The sequence below is a fragment of the Triturus cristatus genome, chromosome 1_1, assembly GCF_964204655.1.
Source record: "Triturus cristatus chromosome 1_1, aTriCri1.1, whole genome shotgun sequence".
In the NCBI taxonomy this organism is placed as follows: Eukaryota; Metazoa; Chordata; class Amphibia; order Caudata; family Salamandridae; genus Triturus; species Triturus cristatus.
This window is the reverse complement of record NC_140579.1, coordinates 35,158,869-35,185,049: the sequence shown is the minus strand read 5'-3', so window position 1 is coordinate 35,185,049 and position 26,181 is coordinate 35,158,869. Positions and strand designations below refer to the sequence as shown.

The 26,181-nt window shown below is 44.0% G+C and overlaps 1 protein-coding gene and 1 long non-coding RNA gene across 2 annotated transcripts in view; both read left to right on the top strand.

Annotated features, from left to right (window-relative positions):
* LOC146869264 (uncharacterized) overlaps positions 1 to 4,969 on the top strand; it is a 105,987-nt gene extending 101,018 nt beyond the window's left edge. The window contains exons 8-9 of the mRNA XM_085632983.1: positions 2,203 to 2,485; positions 4,729 to 4,969. Of these exons, the coding sequence (XP_085489109.1) occupies positions 2,203 to 2,485; positions 4,729 to 4,969 (524 nt within the window). The remainder of the gene's footprint in view (positions 1 to 2,202; positions 2,486 to 4,728) is intronic.
* Positions 4,970 to 24,235: 19,266 nt separating this feature from the next.
* The window catches only part of LOC146869263 (uncharacterized), a 39,625-nt gene continuing 37,679 nt past the window's right edge, over positions 24,236 to 26,181 (top strand). The window contains exon 1 of the long non-coding RNA XR_014981371.1: positions 24,236 to 24,322. This is a non-coding gene — a long non-coding RNA (uncharacterized LOC146869263). The remainder of the gene's footprint in view (positions 24,323 to 26,181) is intronic.

Sequence of the window (26,181 nt, the reverse complement as noted above, 5' to 3'; positions counted from 1 at the left end):
CTGAGATGCCCTGCCTCATTTCTTCATCTATCCTAGCTGAGAGGCCCTGCCTCACTTCTTCCTCTACCTCTATACCCAGCTGAGAGGCCCTACCTTGGTTCCATTCTACTTGATCTAGTCCCAGCTTAGAGGCCCTGCCTCGGTTCCCATTCTACTTCACCCCCCCAGCTGAGAGGCCCTGCCGCTGTTCCCATTCTACTTCTACCCCCAGCTGAGAGGCCCTGCCTCGGTTCCCATTCTAATCGTTCTAGTCCCAGGTGAGAGGCCCTGCCTCGGTTCCATTCTACTTGTTGTAGTCCCAGCTGAAAGGCCCTTCCTCGGTTCCCATTCTACTTAGTCTAGTCCCGGCTGAGAGGCCCTACCTCGGTTCCATTCTACTTCTTCTAGTCCCAACTGAGAGGCCCTGCATCGGTTCCCATTCTACTGCTACGCCCTGACGCCCAGTTGAGAGGCCCTGCCTCAGTCCCTATATTACTTCTACTCCCAAGCCTTTCCATAATGTAAGTCTTCTCTGGCAGAAATAAGGGAAGCCCACATGTGCCGAACAATGCTGGTCAAAATCCACAAAAGATATTCCACTAAATATTCTGGAAATGTTTGTGTTCCTTGAACGTTCAGAATGTAACTAATTTCCGTTTCGGACATCTTTCCTCACCCAATATAAACTGGTGCCGTGCGTGCATAGAACGAAGGGTGAAATTGTGGACTTGTATGTTCAATATATTCTCCTTTCCCTTAGTGAGACGCCTGAGGTTTGACAGGCACGCGCTCACTGTGCTGCGGGGCGCGCGCCGCACCTCCCTGATGAGGCTGAGGTGGGCGGATCTTCGCCCGGGGTGCTCGTGCTCTCCTATAGCGGCGCTGCTGGACTGTTCCCATTGGAGCACGGCAAAGACTGATTTGCATATGAACTGTGCCTGAGACCTTTGAAAGCATTCCAGCTGTTATGTGCATATGTTTTTCTTAACATGTATCCCTATTGCTCTAATTCACGTGAAACCAATATAAGTCCAGGGGAAGCAGACCCACTCCAAATATTCATAACAATATGTAAATTAGGTCCATTTAGAATAATTAGCTTGAACATTATCTTTTTTATGTGATCACGAAAATCTGCCTCGGTTCTGGCCCTCTAGACCTTATCTGAACACCACTGCTCCAGACTAGGCCTGGGCAAAAATTTCGTTCCGTTCGCGGAAATTGCGATAATTTGACATTTTTGCGTTCCGCGGAGAGCGCGAAAATGTCAAAAATTCCGGTTTCCGCAGCTTGGCGATAATTTGTTTCTTGCTCGCGCTGTAAAATGATACATTCTCGCGCGCGCGCGATCGCCTTACCTGAATCCCTGCGTTCGCCGACAAGTTTTCTTGATCCGGTCGCGTTCTCCATGAGATGTTGTATTGTTTTTAGCCATTTGCGCTGTCTCGCGACAGTTCGCGCCCGCAGTGACGTCATGCGTCGCGCGATCACGTCTTTCTTCTCGCGATCATGCACCGCGAGAACAACTCAAAACAAGATGGCCGCGCCCGCAAGCAGCCACATGGGTAAGTTGGCGACCCGCAACCATGCAGAAAATCGCGCGAACATGCCGGAAAAAAACTTCCGCATCTTCGCGATATTTCTGCTTGTTTGCGATAATTTTAAACATTCTCGCGATAATTTGCGAAGGTTAATTCCGCAAATTCCGCCCACCCCTACTCCAGACCCACGAATACCCGCTTACATGAACGTCACTTCATAAGCATTCTGTAGGAAGCAAATGTGAAATCAAGTACCCCTAATGTACCCAATAAGAGCGCAGCATTGATCTCTTACCCCGCCCACAGCTAGCGTCCGCCCACTGAGGCTGAGCACAGGGGAACATCAAATACAGGAAAAGAAACATGCCTTTTAGAACCCTGCTTACTTTCTGCTTCTGCCTCTGCCCTTATGACCTTTGACCTCAGGATTCGAAGAACAATTCCAGGGGTGAGAAAAGGCAAGCCAGGGTCAGTAGCTGCTTCCCTAATTAACATCCATACCGGCATATAGGTCACAATAGTATTCCAGATGTTTCAAATAGTAGAATATTAAGGATTTAAGGACGTAAAATTCATCTACCTCTATAATCCCTAGCATTCGGGACATACCAGAAGCAAGGGGAGGGAGAGGGCATCAGGAAGATCCCTTTGAACAATGACCTCTCTGTGACCTCTCTTCCAGTGACCAATGTGGCTCTAAAGGGTGTGGCCGTGCAGTCCAGCAATGAATCGCTGTTATCACTGGCAAGCCTCGCCAATGATGGAAAACTGGCCAGTACCTACCAGCTTCATCAAACCACCTGCACAAACCTCGACTTCCCAGCCTGGTGGAGGGTGGACCTGCAGGCCACGTATCGCATAGCGTCTGTGGCCGTGACCAACAGGGACGCAGTGCCTCAGAGACTCAATGGTGCCGAAATCCGCATCGGGAACTCGTTGGAGAACAACGGCATTGTGAACCCCAGGTAGCTAGCCATATGCTGCCAACCCAATGGCCCTCTTCTAGGTGACTGGAACTACAGCGATCTCCATCCAGGCCACAATAAATTTGAGCTCAGGACCTGGGAACTACAAACTCCTAAGACTGACCCCTATCAGTCACAGGCTGTGCTGTTGTAGCTCCACACATGTGGACTTTCAAGGTCTTGCTTCCAGTGCTGAAAGTCAGTGCAGATCTGTGCTATTCCTATTCCTCCTCACTCTCAGGGTCTCGCCGCAGTCTCCGGAGTTCCCCTGCTAGCTCCAACTCTTTGCACTCTCAATGTCCCAACCTCATGCTTTGCTTTACTATATCTATATCTTTTAACTCTCAGAGTCTAGATCATGGTCTCATGATTGGAAGAGGTATGTTCACACCTTTGAACTCTCATCATTTAGCCCTCAGTCTTATGATTGGAAGAACTATGTCCACACCTTTGAACTCTTAGGGACTAGCTCACAGTCTCATTATTGAAAGAGGTATGTCTACACATTTGAACTCGCAGGGTCTAGCCCACAGTCTCATGATTGGAAGAGTTATGTCCATTCCTTTGAACTGTCAGGGTCTAGGCCACAGTCTCATGATTTGAAGAGTTATGTCCACACCTCTGTACTCCCAGGGTCTAACCACAGTCTCATGATTGGAAGAGTTATGTCCACATCTTTGAACTCTCATCATTTGGCCCACAGTTTAATGATTTGAAGAGATATGTCCACACCTTTGAACTCTCAGGGCCTAGGCCACGGTCTCATGATTTGAAGATTGATGTCCACATCTTTGAACTCTCAGGGTCTAGCCTACAGTCTCATGATTTGAAGAATTATGTCCACACCTTTGTGTTCCCAGGGTCTAGGTCAAAGTCTCATGATTGGAAGAGTTATGTCCACATCTTTGAACTCCATCATCTAGCTCACAGTCTCATCATTTGAAGAGTTATGTCCATAATTTTGAGCTGTCAGAATCTAGGCCATGGTCTCATGATGTGAAGAGTTATGTCCACACCTTTGAACCCTCAGGGTCTAGCCCGCAGTCTCATGATTGGAAGAGTTATGTCCACACCTTTGAACTCTCAGGTTCTAGCCCACAGTCTCATGATTGGAAGAGTTATGTCCACACCTTTGTACTCCCAGGGTTTAGGCCACAGTCTCATGAGATGGAGAATTATGTTCATACCGCTGTACTCTCAGGGTCTAGCCCACAGTCTTATGATGGGAAGAGTTATGTCCACACCTTTGTACTCCCAGGGTCTAGGCCACAGTCTCATGATTGGTAGAGTTATGTCCACATCTTTGAACGCTCATCATCTAGCCCACAGTCTCATCATTTGAAGAGTTATGGCCACACCTTTGAACTCTCAGGGTCTAGTCCACAGTATCATGATTTGAAGAGTTATGTCCACACCTTTTTACTCCCAGGGTCTAGGCCACAGTCTCATGATTGAAAGAGTTATGTCCACACCTTTGAACGCTCAAGGTCTAGCCCACAGTCTCATGATTGGAAGAGTTATGTCCATATCTTTGTACTCCCAGGGTCAAGGCCACAGTTTCATGATTGGAAGAGTTATGTCCACACATTTGAGCTATCAGGATCTAGGCCACAGTCTCATGAGATGGAGAGTTATGTATATACCTTTGTACTCTCGGGATCTATCCCACAATATCATGATTTGAAGAGTTATGTCCACACATTTGAACTCTCATCATCTAGCCCTCAGTCTTATGATTGGAAGAGTTATGTTCACACCTTTGAACTCTCAGGTTCTAGGCCACAGTCTCAATATTGGAAGAGTTATGTCAACACATTTGAACTCGCAGGCTCTAGCCCACAGTCTCATGATTTGAAAAGGTATGTCCACATCTTTGAACTCCCAGGGTGTAGCCCACAGCCTCATGATTGGAAGAGTTATGTCCATACCTTTGACCTCCAGGAGTTTTTCCCCAGTCTCAGAATTCATTATGCTATTTGCATATCTGTGTATTCCTAAGGTATCGGTCTCATGATCAGCTTTCCTATCTCCAAATTGCTCACCTACGAGGATCTAGTGCCCTTTATCAGAGTTGGTTGTGCTATCGCCACTGCTTTTCTGTCTCAGAGACAGATCGCATTCTAAGGATCACAGTCTCAGGATTTGCTGTGCTATCTCCAAGAAGTTAGAACTCTCAGGTCCTAATTCTCTTGTGCACAAGAAAGGCATTCACCATACTCAACATTTTGTACTTCTCTTCACAGGTGCATCACTATTGTCACACTCAGTGCAGGAATAACAAAATCTTTCAACTGCGGTGGCTTGTTTGGGCGCTATGTGACGGTCAGCATTCCTGGACGCTGGGAGTATCTGTTGCTGGCCGAGGTGCAGGTCTTTGCTCTTCCGCCAGATGGTGAGTTTCAGGTGCAGGTGGCAGAGCACCTGCAAGTGGCATGGGAAGGGTCGTTTCTTGGAGGCAGGAGGAAGGTGAAAGGGTATCTATGAGTGGTAGGTGGCGGAGTACCCGAGAGTGCCATGGGAAGGGTCGTTTCTTGGAGGCGGGAGGAAGGTGAAAGGGTATCTATGAGTGGTAGGTGGCAGAGCACCTGCAAGTGGCATGGGAAGGGTCGTTTCTTGGAGGCGGGAGGAAGGTGAAAGGGTATCTATGAGTGGTAGGTGGCAGAGCACCGGCAAGTGGCATGGGAAGGGTCGTTTCTTGGAGGCGAAGGAAGTTGAAAGGGTATCTACGAGTGGTAGGTGGCGGAGTACCTGCGAGTGGCATGGGAAGGGTCGTTTCTTGGAGGCGGGAGGAAGGTGATAGGGTATCTATGAGTGGTAGGTGGCAGAGCACCTGCAAGTGGCATGGGAACGGTCGTTTCTTGGAGGCGGGAGGAAGGTGAAAGGGTATCTATGAGTGGTAGGTGGCAGAGTACCTGCAAGTGGCATGGGAAGGGTCGTTTTTTGGAGGCGGGAGGAAGGTGAAAGGGTATCTATGAGTGGTAGGTGGCAGAGCACCTGCATGTGGCATGGGAAGGGTCGTTTCTTGGAGGCGGGAGGAAGGTGAAAGGGTATCTATGAGTGGTAGGTGGCGGAGTACCTGAGAGTGCCATGGGAAGGGTCGTTTCTTGGAGGCGGGAGGAAGGTGAAAGGGTATCTATGAGTGGTAGGTGGCAGAGCACCTGCAAGTGGCATGGGAAGGGTCGTTTCTTGGAGGCGGGAGGAAGGTGAAAGGGTATCTATGAGTGGTAGGTGGCAGAGCACCGGCAAGTGGCATGGGAAGGGTCGTTTCTTGGAGGTGGGAGGAAGGTGAAAGGGTATCTATGAGTGGTAGGTGGCGGAGTACCTGCGAGTGGAATGGGAAGGGTTGTTTCTTGGAGGGGGGAGGAAGGTGAAAGGGTATCTATGAGTGGTAGGTGGCAGAGCACCTGCAAGTGGCATGGGAAGGGTTGTTTCTTGGAGGCGGGAGGAAGGTGAAAGGGAATCTATGAGTGGTAGGTGGCAGAGCACCTGCAAGTGGCATGGGAAGGGTCGTTTCTTGGAGGCGGGAGGAAGGTGAAAGGGTATCTATGAGTGTAGGTGGCGGAGTATCTGCGAGTGGCATGGGAAGTGTGGAAATATGGATTTTTATGGTCAGTTATGTCCCCTATCTTGGACCCCAACATTTTCATGTATAAACCATAAGTACATGTATGTTTCCTCCAGTTCCAGTTATGAAGACGCAAACACATGTGCGTCCACCGTCAACATGTCCTCTTTCAGATCCGCCATGAATGGGCCGGATATTCTATTCCTAAGTATGAAAGGCCACCGGCTTTATATGGTTCACTTATCCCATTTTACAGTTCAGACGAGTAGGCCCTGATTCTGCCATCAAGTCTTTTCTGCCTTCTGCCTCTGAAAGCTCCAGTCTGAGCTCGCATCTGTACCCATGAACTTTGTCCTACTCCCTGCGCGGCTAACGGTGCCTGACTCCAGCCTGTTGCCTGCCAAAAACTGTATTTCACCTTCAAGATTATCTGCTTTGCTCCGCTCCCTATCCAATACATTCCTGTCTAGTAGTTTAAGTAAACATTCTCCCAGCTACCGAGCAAAGGGCCCGGCTTCTCTGTCTTCATGCAAGTAATTAATAGCCCTATTACTATGGAAGATTTCTGCCCTCGCATCTAGTGTAGACACTTAGACGCTTGTACACGCACTAACGGACAGTATAGTCAGTATAGAATAAGATTCTATCCTAAGAGACCTTTCTTTCTGGATAACACAGTTCTTTAAACATAGGATATTAGATATGATTTGGGATTAGGTTGACATAACCCCAGACTTCTGTCTCCACATGTAGAGCTAAATGTCAAGTCCCTTTTCATCCCCTAGTTACACGTCAATCACACGTCATGCTGCTGCGTGCGCATCTCTGCCAAGTATTTCTGCTGACATTGCGAAATTCTTTCATGGAACCACCCATTTAGGACATCATACCTGATGACGTTCTTTAGTTACACCCACTTTAGTTACGCATGTATGTTCTTATCTTTTTTATCAACTGTTACGCCTCCGGCATCTGTTTCACTGTAATGCCTATTGTATATAAATGATTACTTGTCAATAAAGTGGGGTCCTTCACTTCCTGAACCTTCGTGGTGATGGAATATGGAGTCCTCAATTCGAATTGATTTTGGAATAAAGCCCGTTCCGAACCTCTAATACCACGGATTCTGCCTCTTATTTTACTGAGCTATTATTATAGATTTTCCGCATCAAATTAAGTCCCGGTAATTAAATTATTTACCACATATATGGCGCCCGAACAGGGACACTTTCTCATCTCACGCGCCGGAGGTGCGTTGCAGGCCCGGTCTCCTGTCACAGCTGGACGGACAACAACGCGTACCCACAGGATTTCCTGTATCTCCCTCCTGCCGAGCGGGGGTAACTGAGGCTGCGATCAACACCCAGACGAGGCGGTGAGAAGTGCGAAGTATCCCGACCAGAGCCTAGCTAAGAGAGCAAGATCCGAGGTATACAGAGGCCCACCAGTTCCGAAGTTCCGAAGTTCCGAGTCGAGTCCAGTCCGGTCCGAGTCCAGTTCAGTTCAGTTCCAAGGCCTTCCGTTCCGAGCTACCCGGTGAGTACCATTGTCGGGGAGGCGTTCTGACGTGCACATAGGTTGTGCCGGTCAAGACGGGTTTGGGTACACAAATCCGGTCTGCACTGTTTCAGCAGTGTATCTGTACTGTTTAGCAGTATATCAAGTATGTCTAGTATATGAAGTCAGAATTATCTAGTTAGTATCGAGTATTATGCTTAGTGAACGGCCATCATTGTTGTTCATTAAATGTTAAATGTTAAATGTTTTAAATACGTTCTGCATATTGTGGTGTGAATGACTGTTCATTATTGTGTTTCGTTGTATTAAACGTGTTCAAAATTAGGTATCAGATCAGATCAGTTCTCAAAATGCCGCTCTTTTCGAAATTAAGACAGATCAAAACTAGAAAAGGGGTACTCGAAGAAGCTGTTCCCATTCCTCCTAGGGACACTCCAGGGTACTTTATGTATCATAAACATGGCCTAGACGCCATATTATTTCTTGATTTATGGGTAGACTACACCAAGGAATTACCAGAAAGTCAGAGGTGGCCCGCAGCTGGGACCTGGGATGCAGATTGCATCATGAAAGTAGAGGAAGAATTATGGAAAAAGAAAGCTAGACAATCACAGAAAGACGCCATTGAATTATGGCGTAAAGAATCGTATAGACGTACAGAAAAAGCACGTAGACAGGAAGAGAAGAGTAAGGAGAATTTAAATAAAGTTCGAGAAAATATATTAATTGAAGAAGGTACTCGAGTGAAATCAGAACAAGTAGACAGACAACGAAATGCCCTTATGAATGGTATGTATCCTCTCCTGGCCGAAGGATTACCTAAGGCTACTCCGGAGATACCAAAAGACTTGCCACCCCCATTGTTTCCGATAAAGGTACATCCCAAAGGGCATCCCAGAACCGCAGAAGATGTTTTTCTTTCCTCTTATTTAGACGACGCAGCTCCCGAGTATGCTAATGCTGCGCCACATAGACCGCCTGCAGAGGGGGTTCAACGCCAAGATCCTCTTCCGTCTGTACCTCCGCAACAGCAAACTCCGACACAAGTTCAGGCAAGCACATCTGCTTCGACATCTGTATCCACACCTATAGTTGCTATATCACGTTCGACGAATCCTTTCACATCCAGCACCCCAGGTGGGGCTACCGGAGGTACATCAAACATTTTTTCCACGCCACCCAGAGTAAATAAACTTTCCTTTCAAGAATTAGCCCACCAACGTACGCCCAAACTAGTAACTCCCAACACGCTCAAGGAACTTCTAATAGATTGTAGATATGATCCTGTGCCCGGAAAAGGGGACGAGATGATGCTAGCATCATTACGTATCCGACGAGCTGCTATATATTTAGGGAAGCTACCAGGAATGACTACACACTTAGAAAATATATATCACTTTGTCCAGTCAGGGCGAGATTCTGAGAGTATTAACAGAGCCATGGAGTACCAAAAAGTGGAAATACAGGGGGAACTGTTACGTTTCCTCATAAATTGTGTGATCAGAAATCAAGACCAACCAGGGGTAAATCCGAAAGAAATGCAAATTCTTACCACATGGAGTCAGAATATATCAGAGGGGAGACATGATAAACGATCATGTATAGTAGCTATGTGCCGAAAGATCCGCAAAGAAATAGAACGAATACACGAAGAAAGATTAGCAGTAGACGAACCTGAACAAACCGAAGACGAGGAAGAATTAGAACTGCCCACAGGACAGTTAGAAACCATGGCCTATGTAGGTAGAGGAAGATCTTGCAATAATACTAGATGCTTCACTGATCCGATACGTCCGGTACATCCAGATAATAGCAGAAATTTCCAAACTCCTATAATAAATATAAGGTCCCCCGAACATTCGTTCCAAGCCGCTGACAAACTACTCCGAGAACGAAGGGGTTATCATATACTCGATTCTATGGACGAACAAGAATTAGCCAGGTCAGCCGTTCATTGGGTCGATAGTCCCGGAAAATATAGTGATGATATATTAGCACACACGTTTTTGAACCTCGCCCCAGATGAACAGCGTTTAGCTGGTATCTATATGATTCAACAACTCCTTATATTATATAAAAGCCAACACTCCGATCCTGGTCCCTTACCTGATATATTGACTAAATTACTAACGAATAAATGGAGAGGTTCAGGTACTGAGCTAATTAGAGAAATACTAGAATCCAGAAAGCAGTACATTCTTTTTGTATGTCCCGAACATGTTTCACTGCCCATCAAGGAAAGAACGACGTACTATATGGATAGACAGAATCCCTTACGCGAAGTCCACCCGATAAAAGGTGAGGACAATCAGTTTAAACGTGTGTTTGTATACACACCCATATCTAAAATAGAACTATTGGAAATGAAGAAGGTGGTACCCAGTCATGACAAAGACCCAGCGGGTTTCCACCGAGAAATTAAAGACATGTTACTCATGGGAGAGTATACCTACCCCGACATTATGACAATATTGAAGGTATTAATGCCTGCGGGCATTTATGAAAAACTCAAGGAAAAGGATTGGGAGGTGGGAGACCAAAAGATAGATTGGACAGCATTAGAAAACGAAGAAAAAGCTCGAGGTCCAGGTGCAGGGCTTGGGGAGAAGACCAAAACACTACCAGGTTTACTAGTACAGGTACTGCCACGTTTATTAACTACGAAAAAGGAAGACTGGGGTGCAATCTCAGCCTGTAAACAAAAACCAGACGAGGACACTAGTGATTTCTACGCCCGATTCGAAAAATGTTTTGGTATAAATAGTGGAATAAAAGCAAGTAGCGAGTCGTATCCACATCTGTTTGTGACAAAGTTAGTTGAAAATTCTTTGCCCCAAGTTAAGAATAGAGTATTGAAATTCGAGAGTACCTGGCAAGGTAACACTCCGTCACAAATGTTACAAATGCTACAGTACCATCACAATAGAATTAGAGAGGAACAAGAACATGAACAAAGACGCATGAAAGACACGAAAATGAAAATGCTAGTTTCCCAGACAGTTCCAGCTGACGGTCATAAAAAGGGTATGATACAGTCCAGTGTTTCAACAGGTCCTGTAAAAGGGACATGCAACTATTGTAAACAGCCAGGTCATTATGTACACGATTGTCCAGTTTTAAAACATAATATCGCCATAGGTAATACAAAAGAAAGACCACGGCCACTTAGACAGGATCAGAACCAACAAGGAGCCCCGCAGCATGCACAGGCCATGCCAGCTCCGCAACAGTCTATGCCAGCTCCACCACCGCAGCCTATTGCTGCCACACAAACAACGACACGACAGATGTACCAGACCGCACAGTATGACTATCCTGATTATCAACGATACTCATGAAACAGCCTAGAGAGGGAAGTTGGCTTACCCCTTATTGAGGTCCCTGTAGATCAAGAAGGACCTTATGTACACAGTGAACTATTAGGCCAAGATAGAAAATTTTTACTTGATACAGGGGCAAGCCGAACAACAATAAGACGTAGTGAAGTTCCAGGGGCACCCCTCTCAGGCTCACAGAATATTTCCCTTGGGTTTTCAGGAAAACCTATCGTTAACGAAGTATCACAGCCTCTTCCCCTTACGATTGGTCCTTTGACACGAACTACAGATTTATTGCTTACTAAATCATGCCCAGAAAACTTGTTAGGTATAAAAACTTTGAAAGCTCTAGGAGCTATAATATGTTGTTCTCCGGAAGGAGTAAGATTGTTTTTACGTGATTTCAAAGGGCACTATGTGTCCCGAGACATGGATCACCGACTGCAGACTTTACCCACACATTTATGGGCACAAGGCCCTACAGATGTTGGTTGCATGAACATTACACCATATCGAGTCACACTAAAGGCAGGAGTGGTACTACCACGAAAGCGATAATACAAGTTACCACCAGATGCTGTAGTGGCTTTACTGCAAATCATTGACGAACTTATTACCCAAGGAGTGGTTGTGGAAACAGACTCCAATGTATGTAATTCACCGATAATTCCGATTCTTAAACGAACTGATCCAAGGGCCCCGCCAGTATATCGACTGGTCATTGATCTGCGCGAATTAAATAAATGTATTGTACCACAATACCCCGTAGTTCCAGACATTTCTTCATTATTGACAGCTATTGATTCCGAAGCAACATTCTTTACTGTAATTGATCTCAAGAATGCCTTTTTCAGCGTCCCAATAGATCCGGAAAGCCAATACTTGTTCGGATTTAGTTTAAATGGACGAAGCTTTAAATTCACACGCGCACCTCAAGGATTCACAGAAAGCCCGAGCATCTATAGCCAAGCACTGAAACGAGAACTTGACAGTATACACATGCCAGTCAACACTGCCCTGCTTCAATATGTCGATGATCTGCTGATCACCGCTAGAAGCGAACCTGAATGTGAAAAAGCCTCACTGACGGTTTTACATTTTTTGGCCGAAAAGGGGCACAAGGTGTCCCCTTCTAAGCTGCAATTCTGTGTCCAGCGAGTTGTTTACCTTGGTCACTCGCTGTCCAAGGAGGGAAGGCAGCTTACACCAGATCGCATCCAGTTAATTGCTAACATGCCAATACCCAAGACACAAAAGGAGGTGCGGGCTTTTATAGGCCTCACTTCATATTGTAGGCAGTGGATTCCTCAGTATGCATTTCTAGCAAAACCACTCATTCAGTTGACAACACAGGAGGCAGCCACATCGACTGTCCTCCCTTGGACACAGGAACATACACAAGCTTTTGAAAGCCTAAAGAAAGCTTTATGTCAAGCACCCGTTTTAGCAACACCATGTTACTATAAACATTTTACGCTCTTTGTTACAGAACGCGAAGGTACTGCTTTGTCAGTACTCACTCAGGAACAAGCAGGATCACACAAACCGTGTGCTTATTTTTCTAGTACATTAGATCCCGTAGCTCAGGCTCTGCCTGCGTGCCTGAAATCAGTGGCAGCAACAGCTTTAGCAATTAGACAAAGCGATGCCATAGTGTTAGGACACCAATTGACAGTACAAGTACCACATGCAGTAGAGGTTCTCTTGAACCGCACACAGACACAACACTTGACTATAGCACGACTCACTGGTTACGAATTAACATTGTTTCAGCCACATATAGAAATCAGACGTTGTAGTACATTGAATCCTGCCACACTGTTACCAGTAAACGGAACAGACCCACTTGCACATGATTGTATTGAAGTTGTCACTATCACGACGAAACCTAGACAAGACTTGACAGACGTTCCATTGTCAGATCCAGACCTGACGTTGTATGTAGATGGGTCATGTATGAGAACAAGTACAGGAGAGTTAGTGGCCGCGTATGCAGTCACAACAGATACTGAAGTTATTGAAACAAATCGCATAAATACCTTGTCCGCTCAAGTAGCAGAGCTCGTCGCTCTGACACAAGCCTGTATTCAAGCCACAAATAAGAAAGTCAACATATACACAGATTCACGTTATGCATTCGGAGTCGTCCATGACTTCGGCGTGCTGTGGCGAGAGAGAGGTTATTTAACTTCTCACGGTGCCCACATTCAGCACGGACCCCTTATTCATGCCTTACTAGATGCAATACATCTACCCACTGCAATATCAATTATGAAATGTAAAGCTCATACGAAAGTTACTGGTATCATTTCCCAAGGCAATGATTTAGCTGACAGAACAGCTAAACAGACTGCTCAAACCCACACGTCTGACATGACAAAGACAATAGTTCCGACACCAACACATTGCATGATGGTTAAGGATCCCGCTCTTGACGTAATTGACATACAGACACATGCTACACCAGATGAAATAAAGAAATGGACTGAATTAGGAGGGACCCAAACGGATCAAGGATGGATGACGAAGGAAAAATCTGTGTGGTTCCTTCCTGATTCAATGGTCCAAGTTATCATTAACACTGTACATAGTCCAGCGCACCTAGGAGAAAAAGCTATGCTAGACAGCATTCAACACATTTGGTTCAACAAACATTTACGAGCAGCAGCTAAACAAAAAGTCCGTACCTGTATGATCTGTTGTCAGTTTAACCCAGGTAAAAGCATTCCCGTAGAACAGGGTGGATTTCAGCCTCCTGATCACTCTTTTGAAGTCCTCCAGATGGATTATATCCAGATGGAACGATGTCGAGGATTCAAATATGTTCTCGTAGTTGTCTGTGCTCTTTCCCGTTGGACAGAGGCATACCCGGTTTCAGATTACACTGCCCCGACTACTGCCAAACAGTTGGTTCGAGAATTCTTCCCACGATACGGTTTACCACGTGCTGTCTACTCAGATAACGGCCAGCCGTTCTCCTCCGAACTAATGAAACACGTTTCACTTTTGTTAGGCTATCAGTGGAGATTTCACTGTGTCCGACACCCCGAGGCAGCAGGTCTCGTGGAACGACATAATCAAACTCTGAAAATTAGATTGTCCAAAATATGTAGAGAGAAAGGTGTCGACTGGGTAGTAGCCTTACCAGTTGCACTCTTTTACATGAGAATGGTAGCGCACTCTCGAACAGGGCTATCCCCTTATGAGGTGGTCTTTGGTAGACCACCAAATATGTGGGGGACGCCTATACCACGAAAAATAACTGATGTTGACTGTAACATGCTGACAGATTACTTGGCTTCCTTGATGTCTGCACTACAATCTTGTCGTTCACAGGTAGCTGCAGCCTTTCCCGACAACACCGAGGTGAAACCCCATGACGTAATTCCAGGGGATTTGGTGTTAGTGAGGAATTTTGACCGGAAGTCCCAGCTGGATCCTAGGTGGAGATCGCCTCAACTCGTACTGTTAACAACGAGGACAGCCGTGAAGATCGAAGGTCGAAAAGGCTGGATACATTCAAGTCATATCAAGAAATTTCATGGACTACCGTCCGATGTAAATGACACACCTTGCGTGTCTTCACCGATTGACTCAAAACTTCCTTTGGTTGAACTGAATGACAAAGAACAATACAGACTAAAGTTAAGGTCTACCAAGTCAGACAATTTGATTGTTTAAGTCCTCTCCAAGGTGAATCGGTCGAATTTGTCCCTGACATGAATCCCCTAGACCTGAATAGAGAAAGACACCGAAGGAAGCGAATGAAACAACATGCGTACTATAAATCACTGCGTAGTCATTGCACAGTGACGTTATTAATTTTGTTTTTCTTATGTCTTTTAATGATAGCTGCAAGTATATTGTTGCACATATATTATCCTATTTCTAAACATGTTTATAATGTTACTACTGGGTGTTGCCCTGAGCTGATTATGAACATTGGAACCCTGCAGATAGTTACCTGCTTTCCCTGCTTGTCCTGTGGTTGCTGCTGGCTCTCATTTCTCCCGCCGCCGCTTTGCTGACTACGCGGCCGCCGAGAGGAGAAAAACTTCAGCCCCCAGAATCCCCAGCCCCAGGAGCAGGTGACGCTAATCACGCGCCCGGAGGTCCCATAAAAACAAGCACACCTCCGGGGGAGCGGGTGTTGCCCTGAGCTGATTATGAACATTGGAACCCTGCAGATAGTTACCTGCTTTCCCTGCTTGTCCTGTGGTTGCTGCTGGCTCTCATTTCTCCCGCCGCCGCTTTGCTGACTACGCGGCCGCCGAGAGGAGAAAAACTTCAGCCCCCAGAATCCCCAGCCCCAGGAGCAGGTGACGCTAATCACGCGCCCGGAGGTCCCATAAAAACAAGCACACCTCCGGGGGAGCGGCTGTTGCCCTGAGCTGATTATGAACATTGGAACCCTGCAGATAGTTACCTGCTTTCCCTGCTTGTCCTGTGGTTGCTGCTGGCTCTCATTTCTCCTGCCGCCGCTTTGCTGACTACGCGGCCGCCGAGAGGAGAAAAACTTCAGCCCCCAGAATCCCCAGCCCCAGGAGCAGGTGACGCTAATCACGCGCCCGGAGGTCCCATAAAAACAAGCACACCTCCCGCGTCGCGGGACACGCGCGGGCGGACGCCGGGCTAAGCCCGGGCAAAGGGCGGGCCCTCTGTGGCCCTCAGTGGCCGAGGTTGGCCGGGCAGGGCCCTGTCATTTCCATATTGCTGCTCACAGCATGTACATTCCCTACAGCTATTGAAGGCGATAAAACGGTGAGGGTGATACAACTATACAACTATTGACTGGTCGCAGATATAAACATTGACAGTTGATTCTTAGTATATCATTGGTTTATTTATTGTGTATTAGTTTTTGCTTTTATCCTTTTACTTGATATAAAATGACAGCAAAAAAACTACGCTCTGGAAGAGTCTTAGGGGGGAGATCATGTATTAAAACTAGGTCCAACCCCCTGAGGAATAATTTTGAACATAGTCTACAATTGAAGGGACAGATGCAGTTGTTTAAACTATGGGAAAAACCAGAGAATAAATATATGGAAGTTCCAGTCACTTCCGACAATGAGACAATAACTACGACGGAACCGCAGATAGAAGCAGCCTTCGACACTAACTCTAGGTCAGCTACGGAAAAAGTTTCTCCCACCTTACTCTTGACTAAAGATGTAGACATCCTAGCATATCCTCCCAAAGGAGATAATTCAGTCTTACTGAAGGCAGATTTGAAAGGTTTTCAGTATAATACTCCTAAGGTTACAGAAGAGAAGGTGGAGGATATAAAAGAAATCTCTATTCCGTCTAGTATTGATCTAGAATTGTGTGGTCGCTATATGGGTGAGAGGGTTGTGAAACAGCCTGATCCTTGTATTTCCTTAAACGGAGCAACGCCTTCAGGATTACGGCTATATAGTAGCACCCCCTCTATGACATCTAATGATATTTTTTCACTGCAGAGTGATTTGAAATCTCCTCAACTTAACCTATCAGGTATCTGCTCTCTTACTGCACCTGAATATATAAAAAATGAAAAACCAATTTCTGATTCTCTGATAGCACTTGAGCATCTGCTGACCTCCATATTAGGTTTATTGAATAAATTCGTGGGGAGCACTGACTGTATTATGGATTCAGTTACTGAAATATTGAAAGTATTAATTGCCAAAAATGCTGTGAACAGGTCTATTTTTCCTATCGAACCTATTGTTCAGAACGTTATTGATAGTAACACTGCATTAAGAAAAAATGTATCTGCGGGGTTGGTATTAAAAGTAGATATTCATGAGCCCACAACCTCTACTTTACCAATCTCTGCATCTTTGAGGAAAGAATTAGAACCGATTTTGAAGGAAGAACAATCGGCAGAGGTTAACCCAACCGCTGGAAGCGAATTTTTTCCTATTTTTATTCAGGATAAAAAAGAACCTGAAGGTATTGTGGTGACTACTGGGACAGTAAGAGAAAAAAACAGAAAGATTAAAGGGAAAAATAGGAAACCTGTTCGCAAATATAAGAAGAAAAGACAGAGGAAAATTATCTTTCAAGAGCAAGTAAATACAGAAGTAACTGATGTTATAGAAACTCTAGATAGTTTAATACAGGAGACTTCATCTATTGGGGCTGCTGGTGGCCTCACCGATCCTCTAGCTGAAGGCCCCCCCGGTGTCAGCGCCTTGGATGGAGGACCCCTTTGTTCCGAGGCTGGTGGGATAGAACCTCTTGAACTAAAGGATGAAGTTATAAGTAATAGGCCTATTGAAAAAATAGCACTTAATCCATCGGCATCTACTTTTTGGCCTTTAGCGCATGTGACCACTAATTCATCTACTGTAACACTAAAAACTCCCAATCCATGTGTGGATACTTTGTCACTGGATTTTCTCCCCTTATTTGATTTAGACCTTAATATGAACAGATCATGGTTGCTGAATTCCTTCAAGGACATTGAATGTTTAAAACTTATTTTGTCAAGCGACATTGATTTGGTTTCAATAATGGGGTTTGAAAATGGTCCGCGCGTAAGGGTAAAATTCTGTTCAAAAATAATTGCGAATCTTGTCCTCCAACAAGCGGAATCATTTCAACGTAGAGGGATTGATGTGCTGCCCTTTATTAATAATGGAAATCATATGTTCTTTAGAAAAGGAGCTTCTGAGTTGGGACTTGGGCAAGAAGCCCCAACTATTCAAAACAAAGATCTAAAGATACGGGTTTCTAGAGGAAAGCGTATGGTCTCTCAGGTACCTTCTCCCCCTGAAAATCTTCTTATTTCCATGACAGAAGATAATCAACACTGGAATTGGCTTCCTGGAGTTTTATCCAGTAACACATCGAACAACTTAAGACCGCTTCTACATCTTTAACAGTCAATTAAAAATCATATCCTGGAATGCGGCAGGATTACATAACTGTCCTCAGAAGTTTGATTATCTGTTCTCTCTGAATGCAGATGTGCTATGTATTCAGGAAACATGGTGCAAAGATTCTCTTTATGGGGGGAAAAATTATTTTGTATTTGAGGCCTCTGCCACACCCTCAAAAAAAGGGCACGCGAAAGGAGGAATAGCCTGTTTTTTATCAAACTCATTACAGTGGCAATTTTCCCATTATAAGGACACTAGTAATCTTTTTCAATCAATTACTATTAATAATATAGTGTCCACAGGTAGACGGTCCTCTCTTGTAATTCTTAATGCATATATCCCACCTGAAGAGATTTTTAATACCGTTCTGAAACGAATGTTTTCTTATGTTAAACAACTACTGGAGCTCGATCACCCCCCATATATATTACTTATGGGTGACCTAAATAGTAAAGTGTCCACTTCGAGTATAGACTTGTTTAGAAATAAATTTAAGGAAGAAGCATGCAATATACCCCAAGCAATCTTTCCTAGTAAAATGAAAACTAACAAAAGAGGAAAGATATTACTTGAAGAACTTAGCTATGTAGAGGGGTTAATTGTAAATGGTAGGATGCCCTCTGACACTCCGGCTAAGTTTACACATAATTCCTTTAGGGGTGAATCTATCTTGGACTATGTAATTACGGATTATGATTCATTTTCTTATGTTCAGGACATTGTGATCTCTCAATCTTGTTTGAGCGATCATAATATGATTAATATAACAGTTTCATTACAAACCCCAGATACTGAATCATGGTCTATAATTAATAAAGGTGTCTCTATTCATTGCAAGTCTGGAAGGTGTTTCTGGGACCCTTCCACTATGAAAGACGTACAAGATATTCTTGCCCAAACCTTACTTGATCTAGATGATTGGCAGGGTAGGGAATTTTCATGTTTTGAAACTCTTAAGGAAACCCTTACCATGAGAGCTAGGAAATTAAGTAAACCAAAAAAGCCATATCTCCCGCCTAGTTTATTATTACCCCTAAATAAGGAAATAAATAAACTCGTAAGGCAACAGTTCATTAATAGAACTAAGGAAAATGAGTATAAGATAGCCTTATTAAGAAGAAGGCGAGCTAGACTTAGAATCAAATTAAAAAGAGAAAAAGAAGATTCTCTCTGGATCAGGTTAAGAGAGGCATCGACCTTTAATAAATCTAGAGAATTCTGGACCCTAATAGGGAAAGGATGTGGGGTAAGAACTTCCCCTATCCCTATCTCTATTGCCGAAAATGTCTGGATATCATTTATATCTAGTTTGTATGCTTCTAATAATGTAGAGGGGGATAGCTGGGATTTAGGCCTAAATAGTCAGCCTATTGTAGAGCTCCCATCTGAGAAAATGATCGCTTCGGTGATAAAGAGTATGAGTGCGTCCGGAGCTATGGGCCCGGATGAGCTGCCCATGTCTATAATAAAACAAGACGTTACATCCTGGAGTAGGATTCTCCTTTCAGTATTCCGTGCGTGCTTTTTATTGAGATCAGTCCCTAATTCGTGGAGGGGAAGTATATTAATCCCGATATTCAAAAAAGGAGAGCGGGATAGCCCTGGGAACTATCGTTTAATTGCTCTTTTAGATTCGATAGGGAAAATTTTTGCAAAATGTCTATTGATTTTAATCTCCGAATGGATGGAAGCGAATGACATCCTACCTTTGGAACAAACTGGATTTCGTAAAGAGCATGGTACACTTGATAACTTAACAGCATTACAGGTGATTGTCGATAAATATGTACGTGTTCGCGGTGGTGGAATATATGCGGCATTCATTGATTTCTCCACAGCGTTTGATAAGGTCGACCGACCAACCCTGTGGAGAAAACTCGCTATTTTAGGGATGCCGTTATATTTGCTCGAACTTGTAAAAGCCCTCCACTCGAACACGTGGTGTAAGGTATTACAAGGTGGAGAAAGAGGTTTGTCTCAATCTATTCCCTCACCTAATGGGCTAAAACAAGGGTGCATATTGGCCCCTATATTGTTTTCTCTCTATACGGCAGACCTCCCATCTTCCATTTCAGTGTGCGGTGGGATAGCCCCGATAATTGGAGGATCTCCTGTATCAATTCTAATGTATGCAGATGATATCCTCATATTAGATTTAACTCCGAAGGGCTTGTCTAACCGCTTATGTGCATTAAATCAATTTGCAGAAGCAAATTTCATGAAGATTAATGCTTCGAAAAGTAAAATCATGTGTATTTTTGGAAAGAAAAAATGTAGGTCTGTAAATTATGGATGGGCCATAGGCGGACATAAGTTAGAGGTGGTAAAAACCTACACCTTTTTGGGTAAAATAATATCGGCAAACTTAAGTGAGAAACCCCATACAGATCATAACTCGCGTAAAGCATTAGCCCATGGTATGGGATTATGCTCCTTGTACAAGGCTACAGGGAAGAGACACCTTACACTATTTATGGAGGTATTTAGGGCAAAGATCCCTGCAACTTTATTGTATGGGTTAGAATTAGTAGAGTTAAAACACTGGGGATTTTTACATAGAACGGAAGGAAAGATATTAAGAAGAATTACTTCCATTAATACAGCTTGTTCTCTATCCTCATGTAGATTGGAGTTCGGACTCAGAAGTTGTTGGGTACAGGGGCTGATAGCTCTGGTAAGGTGGGTAGCTTGTATAGCTAGAGGTAAAAAGGATTCCTTACGGGAAGCCATAAAAAATGAGCTTCTGGGCAATTTCAATGAGTTTTCCCTGTTAGTAAAAAACTTTAGAGAAGCAGTAATTCTGTTAGAGCTGGATGTAAGTACTCTGTTCCTACTTACTCCCTCCGAACTAAAATCTAAATTAAAAAGTGCATCTTGGGAGCTCAGTTATAAATTGGATATTATTGCCCAACAAGGAAAATCGGAAAGGCAACTTCTTTTAAACACATACACAGTAAAGCTGCCACAACAATACCTCACATGGAATATCCCCCACAGAGTCCGTAGGTTATGGTACCTGTTAAGACAAGATTTGCTTCCACTAAATCCACTTTTAGCTAAATGGTATGGTGTATCTCCTATATGTAATCTTTGCCATAATGCTGTACAGGATCGTAATCACGTTCTGTTTATCTGTCCTGTTTTACGCCCATTGCGTTATAAATGGTTGAAACCTATTTGTTTACAACTAGGAATTTTAAATGTAAACACTTTTTTTCATGCACTTTACTGTCCTCCAAATGAAATGTTCTGTTTTAAAGTTTTTAACTTTTTTAAAGGTTTTTTAAATATTTATTGAATGAAATATAGAGAAGCATCTGTCAATTGTCAGACCAGTGTATATGATGTATCTTCTTCTCATCTGTTTGTCTGTGATTTTATTGTAAGTATTGTTGTATAATTGTGTTTTTATTCTATGTGGCCCTCTTTGAGAGCCAAAACATAATAAACTTAAATTAAATAAATTAAATTACTACTGAACATTCTTTTAGTGAACTTCCCCCGCATGAGTTGTCATATAGATTTGCGCTGCGCAACAACACTTTTATTAGTATGTTACATCATTCCCATCAGGTTAGCAATGCTACAAATTGTTGGATATGTGGCCGACTCCCTCCCTATCAGAACTATAAAGGAATTCTGCCTCTCTTCCCATACCCGTTCACACACAATGGCTCCTGTGGAGCATGGTTTAGTCTAATTAATTCCCAAGATTCGAATTCCGCAGTTTATCAAGACAACTGGGTATGGGGAAACCTGCACTTAGTTTTACTTAAAGTCTGCTACCCTGACAAGAAGGGACTTCCCAAAAGAACAGGAACTGATCTAGAAAATGAAGTATATGGATTAGGTAATTTCACGCTTAATCTCATGATCCTGAATGTCGAATCCGAACCTGCACCAATTTTGCCCGCTATGTCAGTATTTCCAGTTAAAGGTGAATTATGTATAAGAAAGAATGGCTCTATACACATGGGCCACAGTAGATGCACCACTGTAATAGAATTCAGTGATCAAGGCAAGTCTACATTTAGAGCTTCTCGCCATTCCTACTTTGTATGTGGTCAGACTGCATATATACGTTTGCCTCTAGATTGGGATGGTACCTGCTACATTGGATTCCTTTTGCCACCTGTTTTCCTAGCTCCTCCTGATTATCATAAAAATACTCATTTAGTACACAATAGAGAACGGAGAGATCTCCCAATAGTCGATTACACTGAGACAGCATGGGAAAAATACACAGATTTCAATAAAGGTCTCTTTCCCTATATAGGTACAGTTACCAATAGTAAGCTGATACGTAGATTAACCAGAACCCTTGAAGCAGTAGTGAACGAAACTATTTCCGCCTTAGGCAATTTAACAGAAGAGCAGTCTGCTATGCGGATTGTTGTGCTTCAAAATCGTCTTGTCCTTGACGTCATCCTGGCCGATAGGGGCGGAGCTTGTAGGGTCATCGGATCAAGCTGTTGCATTTTCATACCAGAAAATTCGCCATCTGTATATAAAGCCATAACTCGCCTTCATAAGATTGTAAGCCAGATACACCAGAATCCAGGCACCTGGACTTGGTCCAGTTGGTTTTGGAGTGTATTATCTACCTTTGGATGGAGGGTCCTATCCTTCCTAGGTATTGGCTTTCTCATACTATTCAGTTGCTGTTTATGCCTACAATGTGGACCAGCGATTTGTGGTCTGTGTGCCACCTCGTGTATCCCACATCCAAGTTTTCATTCAAGACTCCGGAAGAAGAAAGAAGAACAAATGATGCTATATGAACAGATCAACGGATTGATGAAGATTGATATCTCTTAAGGACAAGTAGGGGACAAGGAGGGAATGTGGAAATATGGATTTTTATGGTCAGTTATGTCCCCTATCTTGGACCCCAACGGTTTCATGTATAAACCATAAGTACATGTATGTTTCCTCCAGTTCCAGTTATGAAGACGCAAACACATGTGCGTCCACCGTCAACATGTCCTCTTTCAGATCCGCCATGAATGGGCCGGATATTCTATTCCTAAGTATGAAAGGCCACCGGCTTTATATGGTTCACTTATCCCATTTTACAGTTCAGACGAGTAGGCCCTGATTCTGCCATCAAGTCTTTTCTGCCTTCTGCCTCTGAAAGCTCCAGTCTGAGCTCGCATCTGTACCCATGAACTTTGTCCTACTCCCTGCGCGGCTAACGGTGCCTGACTCCAGCCTGTTGCCTGCCAAAAACTGTATTTCACCTTCAAGATTATCTGCTTTGCTCCGCTCCCTATCCAATACATTCCTGTCTAGTAGTTTAAGTAAACATTCTCCCAGCTACCGAGCAAAGGGCCCGGCTTCTCTGTCTTCATGCAAGTAATTAATAGCCCTATTACTATGGAAGATTTCTGCCCTCGCATCTAGTGTAGACACTTAGACGCGTGTACACGCACTAACGGACAGTATAGTCAGTATAGAATAAGATTCTATCCTAAGAGACCTTTCTTTCTGGATAACACAGTTCTTTAAACATAGGATATTAGATATGATTTGGGATTAGGTTGACATAACCCCAGACTTCTGTCTCCACATGTAGAGCTAAATGTCAAGTCCCTTTTCATCCCCTAGTTACACGTCAATCACACGTCATGCTGCTGCGTGCGCATCTCTGCCAAGTATTTCTGCTGACATTGCGAAATTCTTTCATGGAACCACCCATTTAGGACATCATACCTGATGACGTTCTTTAGTTACACCCACTTTAGTTACGCATGTATGTTCTTATCTTTTTTATCAACTGTTACGCCTCCGGCATCTGTTTCACTGTAATGCCTATTGTATATAAATGATTACTTGTCAATAAAGTGGGGTCCTTCACTTCCTGAACCTTCGTGGTGATGGAATATGGAGTCCTCAATTCGAATTGATTTTGGAATAAAGCCCGTTCCGAACCTCTAATACCACGGATTCTGCCTCTTATTTTACTGAGCTATTATTATAGATTTTCCGCATCAAATTAAGTCCCGGTAATTAAATTATTTACCACATATAGGTAGTTACTTGGAGCAGGGAAGTAGCAGACAGCGTCCATCACCCCTAATGAATCAGGAGCAGGTAGCATGGGCATGACGTTACTTTTATACACTTTACTTCCTTACCTTTACTTTGTCCTGCCTTCATTTCGCCCACAGATCCATAAAACTAAAATGATCTTTATTCATCTGTTTTTTCTTCATCCGACCTCTACTTCCTTCTCTATTGCCAGCCTTGCTATAATGTATTTCATCATAATTTCCTTTTAATTACATTTGTTTCATTAACTCATACCCTAACTTTAATTAAATTATATTTTTATGTATTAAAGTAAAAGGTTTATGTATTAATGTAAAATGTTGCCTTATTATGATTATAATTTAGGCTATGTTTTAACATTTTCATATCATTCATCATTGTTTGCCCCTTGCTTTTAAATGTTAATACAAGCATCCCTCTCTTTGCAGATCAGAGGCTGGCTTTGAAGATCACAGCTACATCCATGAATGGCAATCTCTTGGAGACCCCTGAAAAGAAGAATCAGACTTTTGAACAGGTAACAAGGCATGTCGCTCCCCCTCCCCCTCAAAAAGCCAGAGCTTCAGATCCAACTATAACCTGGGCTTGTCTTTGAACGTAGGCAAAATGTGAGGGGTGGTAGGAGACACAGGAAGTGTAGGGAGGGGAGCACGGATGAAGAGAAATGCCAGATATTCGTTCAGTATGGGGTCTAGTAATCATGTATGAGCATCACATACAATTTAAGGCGGTCTCATCAAGCCCCCCGTTTATGAGGACCACATCCCATAGATTGCCATTGCCCCCAAATGCAACTTTTTTTATGTTTTAGGGAGAAAAAGAAAAATTAGCAGTTATTTCCAGTCCTTTCCTCTGAGATGTACTTTCAGTAGAAAAGTGGTCTCTAGAATCTGACAGTTCTGTCAAAGAATGTCTCCCTCTTGCAGAGTAGTGATAAAATACCCCATCTTGAGCTTGCATCATCAGTGCACACCTTGGTATAACTGTGAGTGGTTGAGTATGATTGTTCCACTACCCTCTTAATACTGAAGTAACATCTCTGCCCCAGGGTCTGACTTGACACAAAAACTGAAGCGTCACTCCCTGTACTGTCTGGTAGCTGTCAGAAAACTGGGGATCAAAAAGTCTAACTGCGACAAATGATGGACGGAATGCTGAAGGATTCAAACATTCTCCCCTAGTCAAGATATCTGCGTTAAATCCATTGTTCTTTTGCCCACTATGCTACCCCAGTTTGGACCCAGCCATATGCAATTCAGTCTGGATCCTGTGCCTCATGGGAACAGTCCAGACCAAACTGCCAAGCCAGGTCCTCCCTGGAACGGAAACAAGCATCCTGGGACCGGTTTCGGGGTATGTCACCCTTCATCAGCCACACTAGCTTGAATCCAGTGGCAAAGTGAGCAAGGGACCCACGTCTGGGCATACCCGTCCCACTTAGGGCGAAAAGTGTAACTGCAACAAATGATGGACGGAATGCTGAATGATTCAAACATTCTCCCCCACTCAGAAAGCTGGGGATCATATAGCAGGTGGTGTGGATGTTTACGGACTGCTGCCCCAGCTGCAGACGGCATGGTCATCTTAAAGGTGATCAGATAACCCACAGTAATGTGGAGGAAGGAAGGTGGTGCCTGTCCCCTGTCCTCCAACTCTTGAACATGCAGAGTAGCCCCTTTGGTTGGCTATCAGATGAGAGGGAAGGCTGCTAGGTGTCTACAGTGCCCGCATCCACCACCATCTACATGAGAGTTACAGGCTTGTTAGAATGAGAGTTGAGTGAGTGGATCCATCTGTGCAACCCAACTGAGTAGAACAGAGCTGAATTTGAATTGAATCTAAGTAATCTAGAGAACTCAACAGAACTAAGAGAACTTAATTGGCATTTGATAGATCTTTTCATTTGACCATTGAAGACTTTTACATTTCATTTGTGGTGATTCTTGCCATAGATGAGGAAGCTGTGCAAACTAAAGAAAAGAACGAGGCCAGGCATGGCCTAAGCAGAAATAAAGCAATACAACACAAGCAAACATTTTACTAATGAACAAACAAGTTTTTCCTTTCTTCTTGGCAGCCAACTCAAAGCAGTGTGGGCACACCATGGTGGGTAACCGAAGAGACAGAACTCTGTCATCTGGGCAACATTTGATTGGCAGCCTCAGTACCATCAACCTGTAGTTTTAGATCAGACTCCGACTGCATACCTAGGGAAAGGAACTGCCTTAATACACATACAGATCCAGAGGCGGAAAGTTTGTACAAACTGGAAACATTAACCATGAACCTCATTGAAACATCAGGGAAGGCAGCTCACGGGCACCTTAAGATTGTTGAGAGAAGGCCAGGCCAGGTTGTCATCTTGCAGATACTGCA